This window comes from Lagenorhynchus albirostris, chromosome 2, assembly GCF_949774975.1.
Source record: "Lagenorhynchus albirostris chromosome 2, mLagAlb1.1, whole genome shotgun sequence".
Classification (NCBI taxonomy): Eukaryota; Metazoa; Chordata; class Mammalia; order Artiodactyla; family Delphinidae; genus Lagenorhynchus; species Lagenorhynchus albirostris.
Genome location: NC_083096.1, coordinates 97,972,106 through 97,993,698, shown reverse-complemented (window position 1 = coordinate 97,993,698; position 21,593 = coordinate 97,972,106). Strand labels below are relative to the sequence as shown.

The 21,593-nt window shown below is 39.5% G+C and overlaps 1 protein-coding gene across 5 annotated transcripts in view; it reads left to right on the top strand.

The window, feature by feature from the left end:
* Nucleotides 1–21,593, top strand: part of CDC14A (cell division cycle 14A) — a 181,312-nt gene that overhangs the window by 23,415 nt on the left and 136,304 nt on the right. For all 5 annotated transcript variants that reach the window (XM_060142450.1, XM_060142449.1, XM_060142451.1 and 2 more), the window contains one exon: nucleotides 7,915–8,007. In XM_060142450.1, coding sequence (XP_059998433.1) covers nucleotides 7,915–8,007 — 93 coding nt within the window. Of the gene's footprint in view, nucleotides 1–7,914; nucleotides 8,008–21,593 lie in introns of those variants that run through there.

Below are 21,593 nucleotides of genomic sequence, written 5' to 3'. Positions count from 1 at the left end.
GGCAGTGATTTTTTTTTTTTTTAATACCTGCTCTTATGAATCAACAGGACAATCACAGTAATCTTGGGGACAATTTAGAAAGATTTAAAAGAATATTGCCAGAAAGGTAATTTTAAATGTACAAAACATCCCACATGGCCCTTTCAGGGTAAAAGCAAAAAAGGGAGGGGGGCATGGTGAAATGGATGATTATATTAAAGCACTGAAAGTACCTGGCAGATGGTGGGGCTCAGGGAATGTCCTTGTTGCTGAATGAATCAGTGCAGTAATCCTATCTGGTAACCAGGTACCTGCCACGGTATCAGGTGGTTGTACACAAGCACTCTTTTGATACAGTGATCAGACCACCCTCTTATTATAACTACAAAAACATGTTGAAGATTTCTTCATGAGGTTATCTTCTGTTGCAGGTTCATGGGCTTTTGGGGGAAGAAGAGCAAGCTACATTCTGGAGAGTGTTCATGTAGTTTAAAGAGGTTTCAGGGGTGCTAAAAGTGTTAATTCCCACAGGAGTGAGCTTACCTAGAGTTTGCAAGGCCTGGAGCCCTTATGCCCATTCAGAAGCCTCAGGCAAGAAAACCCCCTTTTATAGAGAATCCCCAAATACCTTCAACTATATTATCAGCCTGATCGATTAACCTTTATGAGCAACTTTTCTTGATGTTTTGACTTCTATTTTGATCAAAGGTGCTATTTCATTTGAAACATACTGGGTTTGAAACAAAATGGACCATAAAGAGACACCGTTTTCTTTTTAAATAAACTCTTTGATCTGTTTTATTTTAGCTTTAAATGAAAACATAAACCGTATTTTGTTTTGTACAGCCAAAGAAAATTTTCAAGAATATCCCTTTCCTGGGGAAGTTGGAGGTAAAACATGTAGAGGTCACGGCTGCTCACAGGAAGACCTGTTCATTTTATCGCTTTTGCAATGGAATGACCACTGATTGCTCTGGAGACGCTGATTGCTGCGGCCGTTACTGGCTAGCCTAGTCACTGTAAGAGAATGATGCCTTGGTCACCACGGTCCCTGTGCTGTAATCTACTTAATCTGACCACCATCATTGGCAGAGCTTGCTTGTTTAGGGAAGTGCATGGGCTCAGTTTGTTTTTTATTAAAGGGCATATAATCCAGGCTGCACTAATGTCTTCCTTAGCTTAATCAGGCCGAATGACACAGCTTAAACATCCCATTCTAACCACTCGACTTGAAGATTTTACTTTTAAGCATGGCAAACAACTTTACCGAAAGGCTGCCCCCCAAATCTGTTTTTTTTTAAATTGGCCATTAACTCTTTTGTTTTTTGGCTTTGAGCTTAATTGCATCACCGTTTAATTTTGAATGGTTAAGGAGTTTGTGGTCTCCTGACCTAAACTGAACAAGTGCATGATTTGTGTCTGTCACCATAACTCAAGGATAGCCTGGGGTATTTGTGATTTGTGTAGCATGTCATCATTTTCTCTCTCTGTCTGAGTTGCCGTGGCTTGTTTTTCACCAGGAATGATCCCATTAGAATGCAACTTTTCACATAGCTTTCCTTTCTGAGATAGAAAATGTCTGTCTGGGGTCAATATCCTCATCTTAGTTTGTATTTTTCTAAAATGGCAGGCATTGTACTTGGGTTTACAAGTACCATCAAACATTTATATGCTATATTACACACTTGTCATGATTTACGTAAGAGTGGTAGAACTTTAATTCTCACTCAGGTAAGCAGTACAGGTCTGGAAATTTCCATAGGTTTGCTTATGTTAATTGATAGATATTCATTACTAAATCCCATCTTTTAGTTACTATTTTTTTAACCTTGTTAAATGAAACAATTATTGTACCTGTAATTAAGATCATTCCATTGGACCTTGCTGTGCTGTGAATGCCTCCCTAGGTAGTTATTCTCTTCCATTTGTAATAAGCCTTGGCTAATATTTTCCCCTGGTTTAGCATCAAATATTCATTAGACTTTGAGCACTTAGAAGGCTAGAGACTGGGGTTCTGCTTCCCTTGTTACCATGTTGCTCAGCACTGTGCTTGACACACAACAGGTGCTCAATTCATGCTGATTGGATCATTAGAACTTTCTTCAGCTGCAGTATCCCAGCACTCAGATTCAGCAAACTGATTGCCTATGGGCTGCGTTCAGTCCACAGACATGGTTTTTTTTGGCATGAATGCTGTTTAAAAATTTTGAATTTATGGTCAACATCTGTAATTTATGAAAATTTTCGATTTCTGGCTTCTTTTATATATTGTGGTATCTTATTTGAGCCCAGATTCCTGCATGAGACCTAGGTCTGCATTGGGTAGGGCATGCTTTTCTAGTTTCCCAGCTGACCCACTTTAAATTCTTGGCCCCTGAGAGCATCTGAATTTGGAACCTCTGGAATAACACCATTATTTATTTATTTATTTATTTTTGGCTGAGTTGGGTCTTCGTTGCTGTGCGTGGGCTTCCTCTAGTTGCGGCGAGCGGGGGTTACTCTTCGTTGCGGTGCGCCGGCTTCTTATTGTCGTGGCTTCTCTTGTTGCGGAGCATGGGCTCTAGGCACGTGGGCTTCAGTAGTTGTGGCTCGCAGGCTCTAGAACGCAGGCTCAGTAGTTGTGGCGCGTGGGCTTAGTTGCTCTGCGGCATGTGGGATCTTCCTGGGCCAGGGCTCAAACCCGTGTCTCCTGCATTGGCAGGCGGATTCTCAATCACTGCAACCAGCAGGGAAGCCCTGGAATAACACCATTTAAAGCAGCTTAGTTACTGAAACATTAAAGGAACTTTTTCCTTAGGTGTTATCAGCTGGAATGCAAGAATTTACAAATTGTAATAAAGTTTTCTGAGGAATCTGGGGAAATATGTTTTCTATAACATGCCTTTAAAAGTCACATGGCATGATTTGGAGTTCCTAAAAGAATTTAAGTGTCTTTTGGGGCTACTTGACCAGATGGATGGTATTTTAGGATCCATATAGAGCATTTCCAGGAATGGGGCCTTTTCCCACATTTTCATGCACTCTTTTCCAAAATTTAGCAATATCTTAGCACAGTGGATTTCAGTGTGTGGTCCCTGGACCAGCAGCATCAGTATTAATTACCAAGGAATTGTTAGAAATGCATATTCTCTGGCTCTTCCCTGCTGAGTCAGAAACTCTAGGGGTGGGGCCCAGCAATCTGTGGTTTAATAAGCTCTCTAGGTGACTCTGAATCAGTCTGTTAAGAGGATGAAATACAATATGGTAATATAATAAAATATAATTTAGATAGAAATTTAGTTTGTTTTTTATTTCTGAAAAGTTTTTAAATTATTGACCAATTCAACCTGAGAATTATTTAAATTTTGAACCGTGAAACTTGTTATGGCCTTATAATTGAGAATTAAGGTTCACACAAGTTATCAAGCTCAGTGAGAGAGTTCTGGATTCCTCCCGTCTACCACAGTTGTGGAGAGCACTCAACTCTCTCATCTGGCCTGGGAGCCATTGGCCAAGTGTGTTAAGCCAGGCCCTCCATGGCTCCAGGCTTATGTTCTCTTGGTAAGAGAGAGACACAGCATGCTCATTATACTTCAGCCTTGCCCAGGACCTCTGGTTTGGGAGTCACTCTGTGTCTGGTCAAACTGGACCCCTTTGGCACTGTCCTACTGCTTTGAGAAATAATGGCGTGTAGCAAGTGACTAATAAATGTTACTGTTGTTGTTGTTATTATAGAGGGCTGGCTGTGTCCACTTAGGTTAAGAAGATTCACAAGGCTGTATACTCCAGTTTCCAGATAGAAATCTACAATATAGTGTGGATAGTGGCTGCATGTTATAATTTGCAATGGGTCATGTGCAGCCTTGCTGCAGAGCAGACAAATAGTCCAGAGGTCTTAGTATTCCTTCTGTGACATCCTCCTCTTTATATTTAAGACTATATTCATTTGTTTTACCAGTTTCTAACTTTACTTTGCTATTATACACAGTGTTTTTGTAATCTCTAAGCTTTTCGTGTAAAGCAGAAAGAATCTGTATTAGAGCAAGGAGCTCACTAAAAGCCAGAGGTGATGGTATGGTTTAGCAAGTAATCTCCATGAAGGGTGTGGCCGGTACACTGGACTGTAGGGGTGGCAGCCAGGTAAGGAAGAGGCAACTGTCCAGTTTGGAGGCATGGAATTCTCCTGATATTACAGCAAAACTTGAAAAAATATCTACGGGGCTCATTTATAAAATAGAGTCCTATTGTCTGCAGGACTTTCTTTTCTTGCATGGTAAAGTTCTTCCATATGAAAGATCTCAAAGGATGAGCCAAATGTTCCTCTAAAGGCACTTTAGTCATCAGTGTGCTTTGATATGTAATAGGTAGTTTTTGTTTTTAAGATAAGGACATGTTTAATATTTGGAAGGAGAAAACGTTAAAGAGGTTGTGTAGATCAACTGAATCATATAAAGCACCAGCTAAACGATTGGCAAAATGTTTTGTTATCCCTGAAATTTTTCATCCTAGTACCAGAATATCTCCCCTGTTGAACAGCGTTACTGCTGCAAGACTGGGATATGCTGACCCATAAGAGGAAGGCCTGGCTGTGACAGGGAGGGAAATTAGGACAAGGCTTGTAATATATAAGATTTTTCTCTGTTATCCTTCACTTTGAATTAGTTTTGGTTCCTTGAGTGAGAACTCACCTCTCTGTGATCTGACCTAGGAGATATTGGCCAAGCTTAACTAAACAGAAGATCATTTCTTGACTTGCAGTGCTGAGAAAAACACTTGAATTCCAAAATATCTAACCCTAAGCAAGGTAAATGCTAGGAGTTTTAAAAGCTTTCCTGAAAGTCAGATAGAGAACTCTCATTTTAAAAAGTCAGTTATTGTAACGTACAGCATGGTGACTACAGTTAATAACACTGTATTGCATGTGTGAAAGCTGCTGAGAGAGTAAGTCCTGAAAGTTCTCATCACAAGAAAAAAAATTTTGTGATTAGGTAGGGTGACAGATGTTTTAAAAGAAGTCAATTATGTTTGCATCCTGTAGGCAGCTTCCAACAGGAGGTATTCCATTTTATTTTATTTTTTAATTTATTATTTTTATTTTTGTCTGTGTTGGGTCTTTGTTGCTGCGCGTGGGCTTTCTCTAGTTTTGGTGAGTGGGGGCTGCTCTTGGTTGCGGTGCGCGGGCTTCTCATTGTGGTGGCTTCTCTTGTTGTGGAGCACGGGCTCTAGGCGCACAGGCTTCAGTAGTTGTGGCTCGCGGACTCTAGAGCGCAGGCTCAGTAGTTGTGGCGCACGGGCTTAGTTGCTCCGCGGCATGTGGGATCTTCCTGGACCAGGGCTCGAACCTGTGTCCCCTGCATTGGCAGGCGGATGCTTAACCACTATGCCACCAGGGAAGTCCAGGTATTTTAAAATAGTTAAAATTTCTAGGTAGATTTTGTGAAGAATATTCTTTATCTGATATAATTTCTGAAAGCTTGTAAAGGTAAAAAAAATTCTTCCCTTAAAATTTTAATTTGTATTATGTTTACTTTAAAAAATGTATAAGTATACAGTGAAAAGAAAGTTTCCTTCAGAATTCTGTCCTCATGGTTCCCATTGTAGGATGGTTCTCTGCATTCCGTATACTTTAGAATTAGAGAGAAAAACAAAAAAGAAGCAAACACAAAAAGTTCAAAAACAATCCAACAGTAAAGACCATTGGCGATGAAAAAACAGCAATAGGAGTTTGTCACTGTTGGTGAGTAAATTTGTAAAATAAATTTAATTCCACATTATTTAATGATAAGAGTAGCTTGTTATGAAACCTAAACTCTTAGTAGAAAAGGGCATCGAAACAGATAATTTAAACTTCCTCAGAGGTGTGTCAGGGATCCAGGAAATGAAAATAGTGAGAGGCTGAGAGCCAGAAGAGCTGTGTCCCTGTGTTCCATCTGACTCATGTTAACGGGGTCATGGCCTCTGTAAGGCAGTCTTTAGGTAGTGTAGGATTTAGAGACCGTAGAAGAAGCTTAGGTCTTAAGAGCCTTGATTCTTCTTTCAATAAATCAAACATAACTTATTGATGGAGATAAATCACTGGCAAAAACAAACAAATGAGAAATGTCCAGCAGGTAACAATTCCAAATTGAGAAAGCAAGTAGACAAGTGTCAACACCACTGATAGTGACCTTGAAGTCTTTAGATAACTTGTGTGCTTTAACTCCACTGACCTGAATTGAATAAAATGTACTGTTTAAAAAAAATTTATTATTATTGTTTTTAAATGTACTCTTTTAAACTTTATATCATAGGGGTATTTTAGTAAGCTTGTCTGGAAATAAGGACTTTGGTAATAAGAGACCAAACCTCAAGGAGGTTTGAGGCAAACACTTATTTTTCAAAGTTCAACTTAAAAGGGCAGTGCTGGACTTCCCTGGTGGCGCAGTGGTTAAGAATCCGCCTGCCAATGCAGGGGACACAGGTTTGAGCCCAGGTCTGGGAAGATCTCACATGCTGCAGAGCACCTAACCCTGTGTGCCACAACTACTGAGCCTGTGCCTTAGAGCCCACGAGCCACAACTACGGAGCCTGCATGCCACAGCTACTGAAGCCTGTGCTCCTAGAGCCCGTGCTCCGCAACAAGAGAAGCCACCACAGTGAGAAGCCCGCGCACCTCAACTAGAGAAAGCCCGTGTGCAGCAGTGAAGACCCAATACAGCCAAAGATAAATAAATAAATAAATAAATAAAATAAAAGAGCAGTGCCATTTTCAGAACATGATTCTTGGTTATCAAAGAAACGCCTGACTTGGGACGGTGAGGGTTTCTAGGCTTACAGCCATGATGCATAGAACTGTTTTCTGTGGTTACACATTAAAGCCAGAATGTTGCTGTTTCATCTTAGAATGGACTTCAGAGTTTTAGAAGAGTTTCTTTTCCTTGTAGAAAACAGCAGGGTAAAGAAAGGTATATAGTTGAGTTCTTACATTTTTAAGGGGGCTCTAAAAGCAGATATTCTGCGGGTTGTGGTTAGTGTGTAGAGTATAAACAGCTGCCTTTGTCTAGTCGGTATGAATTTATAGATAAATATGAAAATGTACTTATGTGTCTGTATTTTGAAAACCATTTGTTTTGAAATATGAGGAAAACCATATAACTGTTTTGAAATATGAGGAAATGGAGTGGATTTCATTGAGTTGTATCATGTTCTCATTGTCTTATGTTTGAACTTTTACTAATAATTTGATTTCATTTTAACAGATCTTTTTGTTTTTACCTTCTTTTCATGTTTAGCATGTGTACAATATACTATGTCGCTTATTTTGGATTTAGTTGAGCATGCAGTATATTGCCTGGCGAATAGCAGCTGGTGCTTAATAACTGTTCATTTGCGTCCATGAATTTAATATATGGCTATTGTATTAAGATGTTGGCTGACATAATCCTTTTGATGGTTCATTTTTTTCCATTAACCATTTATTTTCAGGTAATTAAAAGGAGATTTTTTAATAGAACATTATAAAAAGAAAATATTAATATTGGTGCTCTGGTTCATATAGACATTTAAATATTTTTAGAGAGGAAAATAGATTGGTTGACACATTTAAAAACAAATGGCATAATATGAAAAGCATAGATAAATTTTCTGGGAGTGGGTGTGGTGTGTTAGGGAATGAAAAAGGATGAATAGACTTTACATATAAGATCAAGAGTAAATCTTCAAAAATGATTCCTGCTATAATAAAGATGCCAATAATTTATCTCCCATTGTATCAGTCTCCTTTCTTGGAGAGAAATATATTTGGTATGCTCTAATTCTTACATTATGATTGAGCTGTAAAAAGTATGAGCTAGTATCCCTTCATCCCATACAACTTATGTATGAATGCCATAGAAATTGAAGTCGAAAGTTGTTAAATTTCACTGATTGTGAATTGTCTCTGTGGTTACACAAACTCTTTTTATTCCCTCTTTCTAGTCATACAGTTTATCACGAAAGAAAATTGTGCACTACACCTGTTTTGACCAACGGAAAAGAGCAAATGCAGCATTTTTGATAGGTGCTTATGCCGTAAGTACTTTTTTCATGATTATTTTCTATAATCAGGCCAATGGAATGCTAACACTGTCAGATAAAATCCAGGCCACTTTTTCAGTGGAATTGGGAGATGGTGAAGATTATTAGCAGCTTGGGAATTGATCTGGAATGGAAAGTGTGGACCAGTATTGATCATCTGTTTACTCTTGGATCTTATTTTCCATTAGCTAATGAGAGAATCTTGGGACTGCAATGTGTAGCTTGTATTCCACAGTTGTATAGGTGTTTTTAATAAAAAGAATACCCAGAAAGGATATTTACAGGAAAAAAATATATAGTGGAAGATTATTAAAGACTTAATGGTTTCCTTTTTTTGGGGATAAGAGGAAATCCTTGATCGCATGGGGGAGGATCATCATTATTATTATTATCAGTCCATTTATTTATCTATACAAGTGTTTGCAGTAAGCACACTGAATATAAATCCTGCTTATATTGCAACTTCCCTAATGACTAGACATGACTTTTCAAAAATAATTTTGATTAGAAATTTTGTTCTCTGTAGGCACTAAAATGTAAATGTGAGTTCCACATGAATGTGCTACACAATTTTTTTTTTTTAACTTTTTTTTTCTTCTGCGGTACGCAGGCCTCTCACTGTTGTGGCCTCTCCCGTTGCGGAGCACAGGCTCCGGACGCGCAGGCTCAGCGGCCATGGCTCACAGGCCCAGCCGCTCCGTGGCATGCGGGATCCTCCCGGACCGGGGCACGAACCCGTGTCCCCTGCATCGGCAGGTGGACTCTCAACCACTGTGCCACCAGGGAAGCCCATGTGCTACACAATTTTGTTGTGAATACTTCTAGAATTTTCTATATATACTGGGATTGGGCAGGCAGGGGAGAGAGGTGTCCTTTTCCCTCTCATCCTTCAGGAAGGTCGGTGTTTCTCTAAAGCCTGGAAGCTCACTGCTGCATGACCTTTCAGCGGCTTCCTTCTGAAGACCTTGATGGAAGGAGGCACCAGCTACTAGACATCAAACTCTGCCACATCAACCCAAAAGCTTTGGGGGAAAAAGCCCAGCTGTGCTGTTGAAAAGACTGTCAGCTGTTGCAGGGTGTAGGCTGAGGATAGTGGCAGGCTGACAGCCAGACCGCAGCCCGGGGCCTTTTTTCCAGAACTGAGATGCCCAGCTCTGTCCACCTTTTCTCATCAGGATGTGGCTACAGTAAAGCCTTGGGCCATCCCTTGTGGTACTTTTCTTTCCTGCTCCATAGACAGCATGCTATATTATTTGGAATCATGACTAAGAATCAGAAGCACAGTTTTTCATCCTAAAGTGGCTCTGTGATGAGGGGTAAGCCACTTTATCTTTCTTAGCTTTACTTAGTTTCCTTATCTGTAAAATGAGAGGGTTGGATATAATGACCTCTAAGTTTCCTTCCAATTCTGAGGATACTAGGATTATTTGTAGCGCCAGCCAGGCTCTTGCTTTTATTTTAAGAGCATGCATGAAAAGCTGGCTGTTGGCATGAAGGTTCAGTGAAGTGCTGGTTTAAGCTGAATTAAGCAGGAGGCATGCTTATTTTTCACTTTGATAATTACTATTTATTTGAAACTGATAATTGACACCGTGTTTAAATTATGGAGAGTCTGTAATAACCTCTGGATTCAAGCCACATAAACAAGCCTGTCTTCCTGAGGGGTTTTGTGATGTTTTTGAGCATGTTATTCGAGAGTCCTTTGTCACAGGGATTGCCATCAGGAAGAGGTCATTTGCTACTCGCTCCTTCCCCGCTCTTCCCCTCCTTCACCCCTTCTTTCTCTTATTTTCTTTCTTAATGCCCATCTTTCCTGTTTTTAGTGTCTTCCTTAATTTCAGCATGGCACCTTTGGAATTTTGAATGGAAGTTTAGTTCTAATAGATGCGTTGAGCTTGGGGATAAAATATATCTTCTAATGCAGAAGTTTCCACCACTTTAAAGCAGCCAAATGAAAGAAAAGCAGTCTGAGGAAATGCTGAGGGCAGCATGAGCTTGTCTTAAATGCTGATTACGGTCCTGAGAGGCAGTGTAATTATTATTTTACTAGTCATTTCCCAGTTGATTTTCTTTTCAAATTTTAGAAATGTGTTCCCCAGAAAGCTTTTTGACACAACCCTTAATAAAAATGAGAACCAGGAATTGTAAACTTTCCTTAAAGAAAATTTTGTGCCTTACTTTGTATTATATGTATGCATTTAATAGTTGACTCAAGTATTTTAAGAAGACAGTAATGGCATTATACATACATCTCAGCTAAGATTCATATGTATTACATATTGCTATTTGGGTAAGTCATAATCTCCTGGGGGAATCTTCTTGGACATAAAAGACTTTTACTTTTGGAGTAGCCGTGTAGCCAAACGGGGTGAGCTTTGTACATGTGTATTTTTCAGAATCCCCAGCTGTGAAGGTGTTCCTCTTTTTAATATGTGGTATCAGCCCTCTATCAAGGGGCACTGACGACTAATTTGTACTAAGACAAGCCTTTTTCCCTGAGCCTTATTCTTCTCATTTGTAAAATTTGGTTAATACCAGGGTTTTCTGGTCTACTTCACAGGATTATTATCAAGGTCAAATATCTAACTGCCTGTCTGATAGCACCACATAATATATCTAAATGATATGTCACATTTACTGTGGCAGAATTTTTTATTCCTTCTCTCCACAAACCTATTTATTCCCCTACTCATTGCCTTTTTAGTAAATGAGCTACCATCAGCAACTTACTGAATCAAAGGATAGTAGTCATTTTGATTCCTGTTGTTTCCTCTTCCCACATTATACTCATCAGTAATTTCTAACTCTAAAACACATATTGAGTCAGAATACTTCTTTCCCTCTCTGTTGCTATCACCTAGTCCAAGCCACTGTCACCGTTCACCTGAATGCCCACCACAGCTTCATACATTGTCTCCTTTTCACACCCTTGCTTCCCTTTAATCCAGTTGCTACACAATTGTCAGAGTAATGTTTTAAAACTATAAATTAGATCATTGCCCTCTTTCAAATCTGTCTAATGATCGCTCGCTCTTCTTGGCATGAAATTCAGCCTCCTTACCAATGCCATGAAGGTCCTCCCTGATCTGGCCCTTTCTCCCTCTGTGATCACCTTACTCAAAGATGTTCCCATCACGCTGGCCTTCTAGCCGTGGAATCGCAAGTGTGCTCCTGCCGGAAGGCCTTGATATTTCTGTTCTCTCTCTCACCTCAGGTTTTTACCTCAGACCCTTGCATTGCTTCTTCCTTCTGATCTGATGTCACCTCCTCAGAGAGACTTTCTCTTGAGTTTTACCTTGCTTCCTCCACCTCCAGTCACCCTCTAGCCCTTTGCTGTTTTAGTCATTGTTTTGTAGTACTCTACTACTTGAAATTATCTGGTTCATTTGTGTATTTACTTGTTTGTTATTTCTTTCCTAGGCTAGAGGGTAGGGACCTTGTCTGTTTTGTTCATTGCTGTGTCTAGAAGGTGATAAACTATTTAATCAGGGGTTAGGCCCAGGCATTCACCAGTTGAACTGGAAACTGGCCACAGTGGGGCCTTTCTGCTGTGCTGAATCATGGGAAAGTCCAGGGTCGGGGGCAGGGCCTCAGGGAAGAGACGAGGTGGCCAGCCTGGAGGGGACTGGAGGATTTACCAACTGGAATGGAACTATTTCGGTGCTTGAACACTGAGCATCAGTTTAGAACTGTGCCTGGCCTATGGTAGGTGCTCCATAAATATCTACTGAATGAATGAATAATGGAATGATAAAATATGAAAGAAAGAAGGAAGGTGACTTTCTTTGGGTAACTTCAGAGAGAAACTGAAAATGATCAAATTGGATCAAATTGGACATAAAGTTTAAAGTCATGTCTTCCTCATTACCAGAAATATTTGCAGTAATGATTGAGCCAACCATGTTGTTTTTTTTTAAAAAATTTATTTATTTAAAAAAAATTTTTGGCTGCGTTGGGTCTTCGTTGCTGCACAAGGGCTTTCTCTAGTTGTGGTGAGTGAGGGCTACTCTTCGTTGTGATGTGCGGGCTTCTCATTGCGGTGGCTTCTCTGTTGTGGAGCACGGGCTCTAGGCGTGCGGGCTTCAGTAGTTGTGGCACTTGGGCTCCGTAGTTGTGGCTTGCGGGCTGTAGAGAGCAGGCTCAGTAGTTGTGGCGCAGGGGCTTAGTTGCTCCGCGGCATGTGGGATCTTCCTGGACCAGTGCTCGAACCTGTGTCCCCTGCATTGGCAGGCGGATTCTTAACCACTGCACCACCAGGGAAGTCCCTCAACCATGATCTTTAAAGATGCAGAATCAAAGCAAAGGTTATAGACCAAGGACAGTACCTGTATACAAAGTCACATCACTATCTTGCTGCTTTCTTTTTTTCTTTTTTGATAAACTTTGTTTTCAATTATTTTTATTATGGTAAAATACTATATGTAAAATTTACTATCTTAATAATTTTTCTTTATTTTTTATTATTTTTTATTGAGGTATAACTGGCATAACGTATTAGTTTCAGAGGTACAACAAAATGATTCAATATCTGCAAATAATTGCAAAATGACCACTACAACAAATCCAGTTAACATCTGTCACCATACATAGTTACCAAAAATCTTTTTTTCTTTGATGCATCTTAAGCATTTTTAAGGGTATAGTTCAGTAGTATTAGGTACGTTCATATTGTTGTACAACTATCATCCCTTGCTTTTGAGTGTGACATCTTGTGCAGACACTATGTACCTAGAGTCAGGGCTTTGCCTGTGGTTTCTCTGTTAGATCATGACTTTAAGTATGTCACAGAAGCTTTTGTGTTTCTATTTCCTTATCTGTAAGTGAGGGAGAGCCTTTTTATGTTTTATCTCCTAGAGGTGTCATGAGTATCAAAAAGGAGATAAAATACAGAACGTCATGTTCAGTAAGAAATCCACAAACCCTTCTCTGTGGGTGATCTGAAAGCCAGAGTTGCTGGAATGATGTGGCCACTGGAGATCACAGTGACGCTCAGCAGATGACAGGCACCCATTTCAGGGCAGTCCCCACTCATGAAGCATCTCTTTATCCCTAAGCTGTGACGTTGTGCTCCTTGAGATGGAGGGCTCAGATTTTAAGAACAGACCAACTTTGTTGGAAAGCTGTTTCCCTTCCAGGACAATACTCAGTGCAGTTTCTGTTTTAGAGTTAGGATGCTTAGATTATCATAGCATCCAAAATACTCCCATATGAATTTGAAGAAGATAACTTTTAAAAAATTAAAATCATGAATTAATTAGGCTCTTGCCACATGCTTAGAGACCAAATCCTCACTTGTTTCTGTATTGTTTTCGGTTCACAGAACTATGGTAAAGAGATCAAGGAGAATTTGGAGCAGGCCATGATGATTGAAGGATTGGAAAATAATTCAGAGTTAAAGAATTAAGAATTTTTTCAGCTATGTGGAGGATTCTGGTTACCACATTGTGTGTTCCTTAACGCACTTGTTAAGGCCTCATATTGCTAAATAAGGGGTCTAATTATGGATTAACTGGGACTGGCCTGAACCAGATGTCATGTCTGAATCAGGGATGACAAGGCTAAGGTTTGTAGACTTTCTAACCATATCTATGTCTGCTATTTGTTTTGTAGACCATACTTAAGGCCTTAGCAGTTATATTATACCTCTAAGTCTACTACTAATTGCAGAGAAGCCATTCTCCATCTGGTGTAGTGGTTGAGAGCAAAGACTTCAGCAGAGCCACAGGCTTGGCCTTGAATTCACTTGTTTTTTGTGTGTCTTGACCAACTTATTTAACTCATCCAAACTCCTCTTTTTTCCATCTTTAAAACAGAGATAATAACACTCCGCCTAACATAGTTGCAGTGAGGACTGAAGGAGGTCATGCTCATGAAGGTGTCAGAGCAGTGCCTGGCATTTTAAGCACTTAGGAGTGGCTGGTGCTCTAGGCAGGAAAGTTGTGTGGCCTTCCAAATCTCTTTCTGAGCCATTGTCTTACTTCGCCTGAAGAGCCGAAGGCTGCTCGCCTCTTTTTCTCTGCTTGTCTTCCCTCCTTTCCATCCCTTTTCACACTTAGATCCTCCCTTGACTCAGTAACACTCAGAAGGTTGTTAATGTGATGATTGCTTGGGATAATTCACTGGAAGGTGTGAAGGTGTGTGTATGAGTTTTTTTCCCCTTCCCAGGACGTTATCTGCATTCTAAAGGAAGAACCTGTCTAAAGCAAATGAATTTCTCATTTTTCAGATGTGTATTCAGGTATTCATTAGTTCAGTGAGTATTTATTTAGCTCACATGAGCTCTACTCAGCATTGTGGTGGGCTCTGGGAAATAAAATAAAAATTTTTAAAAAAAGAAAGAAAGAAAAAACGAAGAAAGGATGAATGCCTAGCTTTAGAATAGGGGAACAGATGAGCAACAAGTAATTTGGGAAAAGTGTGTAGTAATAAGTGCCAAATTTGGATAAAAATTCATTCAACAAGTGTTTTTCCAGTCCTTGTCATACATGAGGGCTTGTTCTAGGAGTTGAGGATACTAAGGTGAATAGCTCCCTGCCTTCTGGTGTTGGTGTTGGGGGACCAGGGTCAAACCTAGAGAGATTTGAAAGGGATCAAGGATGACCAACCCCAGTAGGCCAAGTTGGGAAGGGAATATCAGATGGGGGGCATGGCATGGAGGGGAGGATGCATTTTGGGGAGGATAGGAGGGGTTGGGAAATGATTAAATTATTTTAAACATCTAGTTTGAAAAGAGGATAATTTAATGAATTTAATCTAACAAATTGGCATAACCACATTATAGAAGAAAAGTAGAAAGTTTCTCTTGTAATTATATCTCTCTAAGTTTGAACTATTTACTTAGGTATAATTGCAGTGTAGTTTTGTGAACCTTTTTTCCCTTGGCCTACATATGTTTTGCCTTTTTGTTACCTACGTGACCAAATAATATTCCCTTTAGAGTACATACCATTGTTTAACATTTTAGATTCTTTTCAAAATTTTTTATAATGTGACAAACAACTTTCTGCACTGTAAATGCTTCTTTCTGTGGATTTTTGCCTTTAGATTGCCAGAAGTGTGATTAATAGATTAAAAAAAAATCAGCATAACTTTAGGCTCTTGGAGTATATTACCATATTTCAGCCAATTTCCACTAAATTTGGTATCATGTGCACTCTTCAGTGTTATATACCTTTGCATAATGGGGATAAACACTAAAGATTTAAAAATTTACTTGGTGGGGCTGGGGGAGGGAAGGATTGGGAGTTTGGGAATTGCAGATGCAAACTAGTATATATAGGACGGATAAACAACACTGTCCTACTGTATAGCACAGGGAACTCTATTCAATATTCTGTGATAAACCATAATGGAAAAGAATATGAAAAAGAATATATATGTATAACTGAATCACTTTGGTACAGCAGAAATTAACACGTTGTAAATCAACTATACTTCAGTAAAATAAAAAAAATAAAAATTTAATTGGTGAAAATATTTCATTGTTTTACTAATCATTTTTTAATGATTAGTACCTAGGTTGATTATTCCTGTAGTTTTATTTGTGGGTTTATTAACTTTTTGAATAGCTTGTGTTTTTTAAATTTGTTTATTACTGTATTTGGACCATTAAAAGTTGAAAAGTTACTATCAGTCTCTTTCCTTTAAAAAAAGAAGTCATTTCCCTGTGTCTAATTTGTCTCAATAGATGTAGACCCCTAGAAATCACATCCACCAGTCCAAGTTTCTGTAAGAAATTAGGAAGTCCGTATACCTTAAGTTCTGTTACTTATCAAAATGCTGTATTAATAAGTACTTCTGTGTGGTTGAATACAGAGATGGTTGATTGGAACTGCTGATAATGGACTTATTGATTATTTAACACTGAGTGGCTTACTGAATTTTACAAAAAATTATATTTGGGACAGTATTATTTAAAAGTGGTTAATGTGTGTGTGTGTGTGTGTTTAAATCATTGGAAAATGGTAAACGAGGCCAACTGACTCTGAATTTGTCTTATTTCTGACTCACAGTTCATCCATAAATTGCAATTTCAGAACTGCTTTAAATTGTTAAAAAAACTATAGGTTAAACAAATGTTATTTAAAATGTAGGTAAAATTATCAAGAAAATAGTTGGTTCAAAATAATAAAGGTGTTTACCTTAAATATTTATTAAAATAGTAATAAAGTGGATGTCAGCTACCAGTGTTCTGTCAACCTCTGTGGCTTCTTGGTAAACCTACCAGGTAGCGTTTGCTTCTGCTTATAGAAATTGTGGAGAGGAAGGGAGGAGTGGCTTATGGCTGGGGCAGGGCAATTTCCTGTTTGCAGTTCCTTCCTTTTATAGCTTGATAGGTAAGAATGCTAGTGCCTGCAAGTGGGCCAGAGAGGCTTTTATCCTCGCAGGCTTGCATTTTTGGTGTCTTTAAGCAGGTCAGTCTCCCTAAAATCATATAGCATTTTCAATTTCAAACTCTTTGAATTTGGAAATTCTGTTAATCTTCTGCATATGGATAGAGCGATATTATCTTTTTCAACTCTCCTTGCATGTTTCATTTAGCTGTGGGCTAGAGAAATCAGCTGTTTGCTTTTCACTTGTGGAAGGTTTGTTTCTCAAGTTTAACTGTCTTTTCTTCCCCCCTTCTTCCTGCTAACAAGTTTCCTCTGTGCTGTAAACACACACACACACACAGACACACACACACTGTATTTAGGACAGTATATTTCAAGGGTGATACTGTGTCTGCTCACACAGTTTTGAATCTCATTAGTAGCCTTGAAAAGGCATATACTTTCTATGTGAAAAGCTTATGTCCGTTTGTTTCATTTCCATACTGAATTCAGGGGATGTACTTTTTTTAAAAAATTTATTTATTTTATTTTTGGCTGCATTGGGTCTTCCTTGCTGCACGCGGGCTTTCTCCAGTTGCGGTGAGCGGGGTCTAACTCCTTGTTGCGGCGCGCAGGCTTCTCGTTGTGGTGGCCTGTCCCGTTGTGGAGCACGGGGCTCCAGAGCGCAGGCTCAGTAGTTGTGGCGCACGGGCTTAGTTGCTCCGCGGCACGCGGGATCTTCCCGGATCAGGGCTCGAACCCGTGTCCCCCTCATTGGCAGGCGGACTCCCAACCACCGCGACCCCAGGGAAGCCAGGGATGTACCTACTTAATGCTTGGAATGGGAAATTTCGTTTTGTTCCCCACAGCAGCCCCAGCATCTAGAACAGTGTCTGACGCATCCTAAGTGCTCAGGGAATACTTGCATGAATGACCGAATGTTTATTTGATAAATAAACATTAGTAACATTGATAAAAACATTGATAAATAAGTTATCTTCCACGATTCTTGAAAGTTTGATATGGGGTAATTAAAAAGCTGGAGTGCTTAAAAATAAATTAGGAAGTCAGTACTAATTATAGAAATAACAACAAGAATCACAGTGTTTTGAGGCATTACTTTTTTAAATTTACGGAGTAAAATAAGGTGTTTTAAATAGCTCTCTAAAATTTTAGAACTGAAATGGACTTTGTTAATATATATAAACATTTGAAATCAGTATTATGGATGATAGTCTTCATTTTAGCCCCAGCATTATTTCTGTTTTTCTCAGTAGGGGAAAATCCTTATTTATGCATATAAGGTGTTGTTTAAAAATGTCAACTACTTTTTTAACAGTTGTCCTTATACTCTCCATATACTTTTCAATAAGAACTAATTCAAATGCTCAAAAAAAAGGAGAATACTGGAAAAATTTTCCATCAGTTGCATTAAAAAGATTTAACTGTATTCATTTTTTGTTGTTGTTGTTGTTGTTTTGTGTTTTTTTTTGCGGTACGCGGGCCTCTCTCTGTTGTGGCCTCTCCCGTTGCGGAGCACAGGCTCCGGACGCGCAGGCTCAGCGGCCATGGCTCACGGGCCCAGCCGCTCCGCAGCATGCGGGATCTTCCCAGACCGGGGCACGAACCCGTGTCCCCTGCATCGGCAGGCGGACTCTCAACTACTGCACCACCAGGGAAGCCCAACTGTATTCATTTTTTATGGAAAAAAATTAGAAAAGAGACACTGAAAGCCCTGAAGACATTATTCATTATCATCATGTGACTTGGTGCTAAAAAAACCCAAAAGACTCACTTTTGCAGAATGACTGAAGTATCTCTGTAAGAAACTGACTAGGAAGAAAAAATCCTGCTCCAGTCCTGCTTTCTCAGATGGAGAATCTGAGACCAGAGTGGTCAAGTGTCTTGCCCAGGGTCAAATCCAGTTAGTGAAAGAGAGAGACTAGAACCCTCCGCCAAGTTCTCAGTTGGAGGTATATCCACCCACAGCACATACCTGAGCAGTGCTAGTCTTGTAATAATACTGTGTCTAAACCACAATATTCTGCAGAAGATTCAAAACAGCATGTAGTGTGAAAGGGTAGGATGTTCCAGTTGGAAAGCAATGTTTCCAATACACTGGTCATGCTGTTTCTCTTCCAGGCAGCATCTAAGCTTTAATTCTGGCTGATGGAGCTAACACCCCAATAAGTTTGTGTAGCAACCAGGTGAAATGGCAGTTTTCCTCACATTCGCCTCAGTGATGTCTGTGAATGTCCTAAAGTGGTTCTAAGTGTCAGGAGTGATAGAAAACAGGAGATAGAAAAACAGGAGAACCAAGGAGTGACGTGAAGTAGTTTATCTTAGGACTGGGTTTTCCAAGTTTTTTCACTATAATCCACAGTAAGAAACATATTTTACATTGCAGCTTAGTTCCCATACTCATACACACACACACACACACACACAGACATGCACATACCATTCACATGAATAATTGAAACAAAAGGTTCATGAAACAATTTTTACCTTACAGTGGGTGAGGTATACTGACGTTTTATATTCTGTCCTATTTTATTAAAGAAAAGTCTTTATCCATGAAATTGATTTTGCTGCTCACAGTCATTGGAGAATCTGCTTGCTGTGCTTAGATCTGAAATGTATTTGCATGTTTTTTAGGGCATCGATTTTGACACTGAACGTGCAGGTGATTGTTTGGCCCATCTGGGTTAGTCTACAATTAACGCAAACAGCTTAAGTAAATTTTAAGTGTCCTGAACTCCTCAGAGGTGCCTCTCTCTAAATATCAAGATGTACAGCTGGCTCCCACATGATTTTCATTCATTTGCTACTTGATTATTAGAAAAAGCTGAGTTTGTTTTAAGCCCTCGAATAATACAATTTATCTTTGCACATCGCACTTCCATTTAAATCACTGTGTTTCCCTCAAACTCCTCTCCTACGTATCCCCTTCTTCCTGGCAGCCCAAATGTGCATTTATTCATTTGGGGACAACCTTGAATGAGAAACGTCTGTGCTTGGGTCAGCACTGGGGGCCCTGAGGAGCCAGCGCTGAGCCTGCCTCTGTTATGTGAGTGCCTGTCCAGTTTAGTTTCTAAATTTGTGCTCATGATATGTGATGCCCTATTGACCTCACGACATCTCATCTTAAACCTTAGGTTTGTAAGGGTTTTTGAATGCATACTTTTAATCTATGTAAATTTTATTTCAAGTCTTTCTTTTCTATTTGACATAGTGAATAAAATAGTGGCCATTTCCCCATTATGAACAGTGAACTAATAAATGAAAAGCCCTCTCCATATGTACTTTCTGAAATTTTAAATAAAGCAGGAGCTAACTGCAGCTCCGTTGAGGTTGCTGTGTGTTGAGTTATTCCTAAGACTCTTAGTGCCCCAAATATGGTCACCACGGCAATAAACTCAGACCGTGCCCATGCTGGCTACTAGGTCCCATGTCAGCGCCACTCTGCCCCTGCATCTTTCTTAGTTCTCTCCTTCACTGTGCCTCTGCCTCAGCCTTGCTTCCTGGTGTCCACCCCCTCTCACCTTCCATAATAAATGCTTAGAGGGCTTCTGAATTTTCATTATGGAAAACCAGGCTCTTATGATGAGAACCTAAAGCGAGGGATGTAGTTAGTCAGCAAATTCACGGTTAAAGTAAATAGTCGGGCTAGGTAAGTGTAAGTTCAGCCTGAAAGAGATATTTAGAGTTGCTGTAGTACCTCAGAGAATTATTTAATAGGGGAGTAACATTTGTGGTTCATAGTTTCAAATTAAGGAGCAGACAGACAAGCCTTTCCGTGTGAAGATACATACTGTAGGATGAATCAGACTTTAAAGTTCTTTCATGAGTGGGTGTGTGAGTCAATTAGTGGGGCCTACTTTGGGAAATTTGTAAATTGATTAAAAAAACACCCCATAATTCCTTTCTCAGAGAAACTTTCTGATGTTTTTTCCGTAATTGGTCCAGTCTCCTCTCCTCTCCTCCCAACTGTTTATTTTGTCATTTCTTATTATCTGACCCAGAACCTGGCTTAATTATAGCTTTTCTCACCTTGTCTTGTAATTAATTACGTGTGATATAATCCACTAGAATGAGCTCTTTGCTATTACTTGCTTTGCCATCTCTCTCCTACTAGAATGAGCTCCTTGAGTAGAGGAATGACTGTTACTCACATTTATATCCTCGGTACCTAACATAGTGCCTGTCTGTGTTGTTTTAAGGAATAAGGAATGAACAAGATAGGAGACAACCGTGGAGGGAATTCAGCTTCCCAAGGTGACTGATCTTGTGTTAACAGTGTGTGAGAAATAATGCAGACTCCAAGCTCGAGGTCTTCATCACACCACTCCTACCCCCAGGTCCTGCAGTTGACTTCTGTAACCCAGGTCTCAGCTGCAGTGCTTTCAATTTGAAATCCACTGCTTATTAAAACTTATGGGAATGGACCCATCCCGTACAAAGAATTTAGGGTTATGCTGTAACTCTCTTAATAGCATTGCAGGGTATTGTCTGTCTTGGAGTTGGGAAAGCCTTAAATCCCATTAGTTTGAAGGTGGTATTATGTTCCCTTCAGAAATGTGTGAAATTTGGAGAAATTCTCAGTGTCTGTAAGGGAGTTGTAGTTTTGGCAGCAAGCTGCGTATTTTGCCAGGAGCCAAATTTTAAGTTTTATTGTCTTTCTGGAAACACATCTGTAAAATAATGGAAACAGTGACAAAATGTGCTTAATATTTTAAAACAGTTTCTAAAATCATTTTGTTTACTTGTCTCCAAGTCAGATATTTGAATTAAAAAACAACAACAACTTTTAGAACACCCTGACATTGGGCTATGACATTATTAACACAAAGTTTAAAAAATATATTAGATATTAAATTTTATATATGTGTACTGGCTAATGACAGTATTTTACTTCTGAATTCATGGAAGAGGAAGTTAGATTTTAGTTGTTGATTAAGATCATTCTATTACAGTTAAAAATTGGGGGATTTACCCAGAATGTGGGCAAGTGGATTTCCTTGATAAACTTTATCTTACTTTTTTTTTTTTTTAAAGGAACAGTAGTTGACCTAGACCTTGAGTTAAACACAAAGACTACAGGGTGAGATGGTGGTGGGAGTTGTCTACTCTAGCAATCCAGAGAGTAATTCCTCCTCTGAAGAACTGCTCCAGTGGAGCTGTATACAGTGATTCTCCCCTAAGTTACAGAAATAGACGGACCTTAGATAGGCTCTCCCCTCACCCTGCCTGCCCACCCGTACCCTT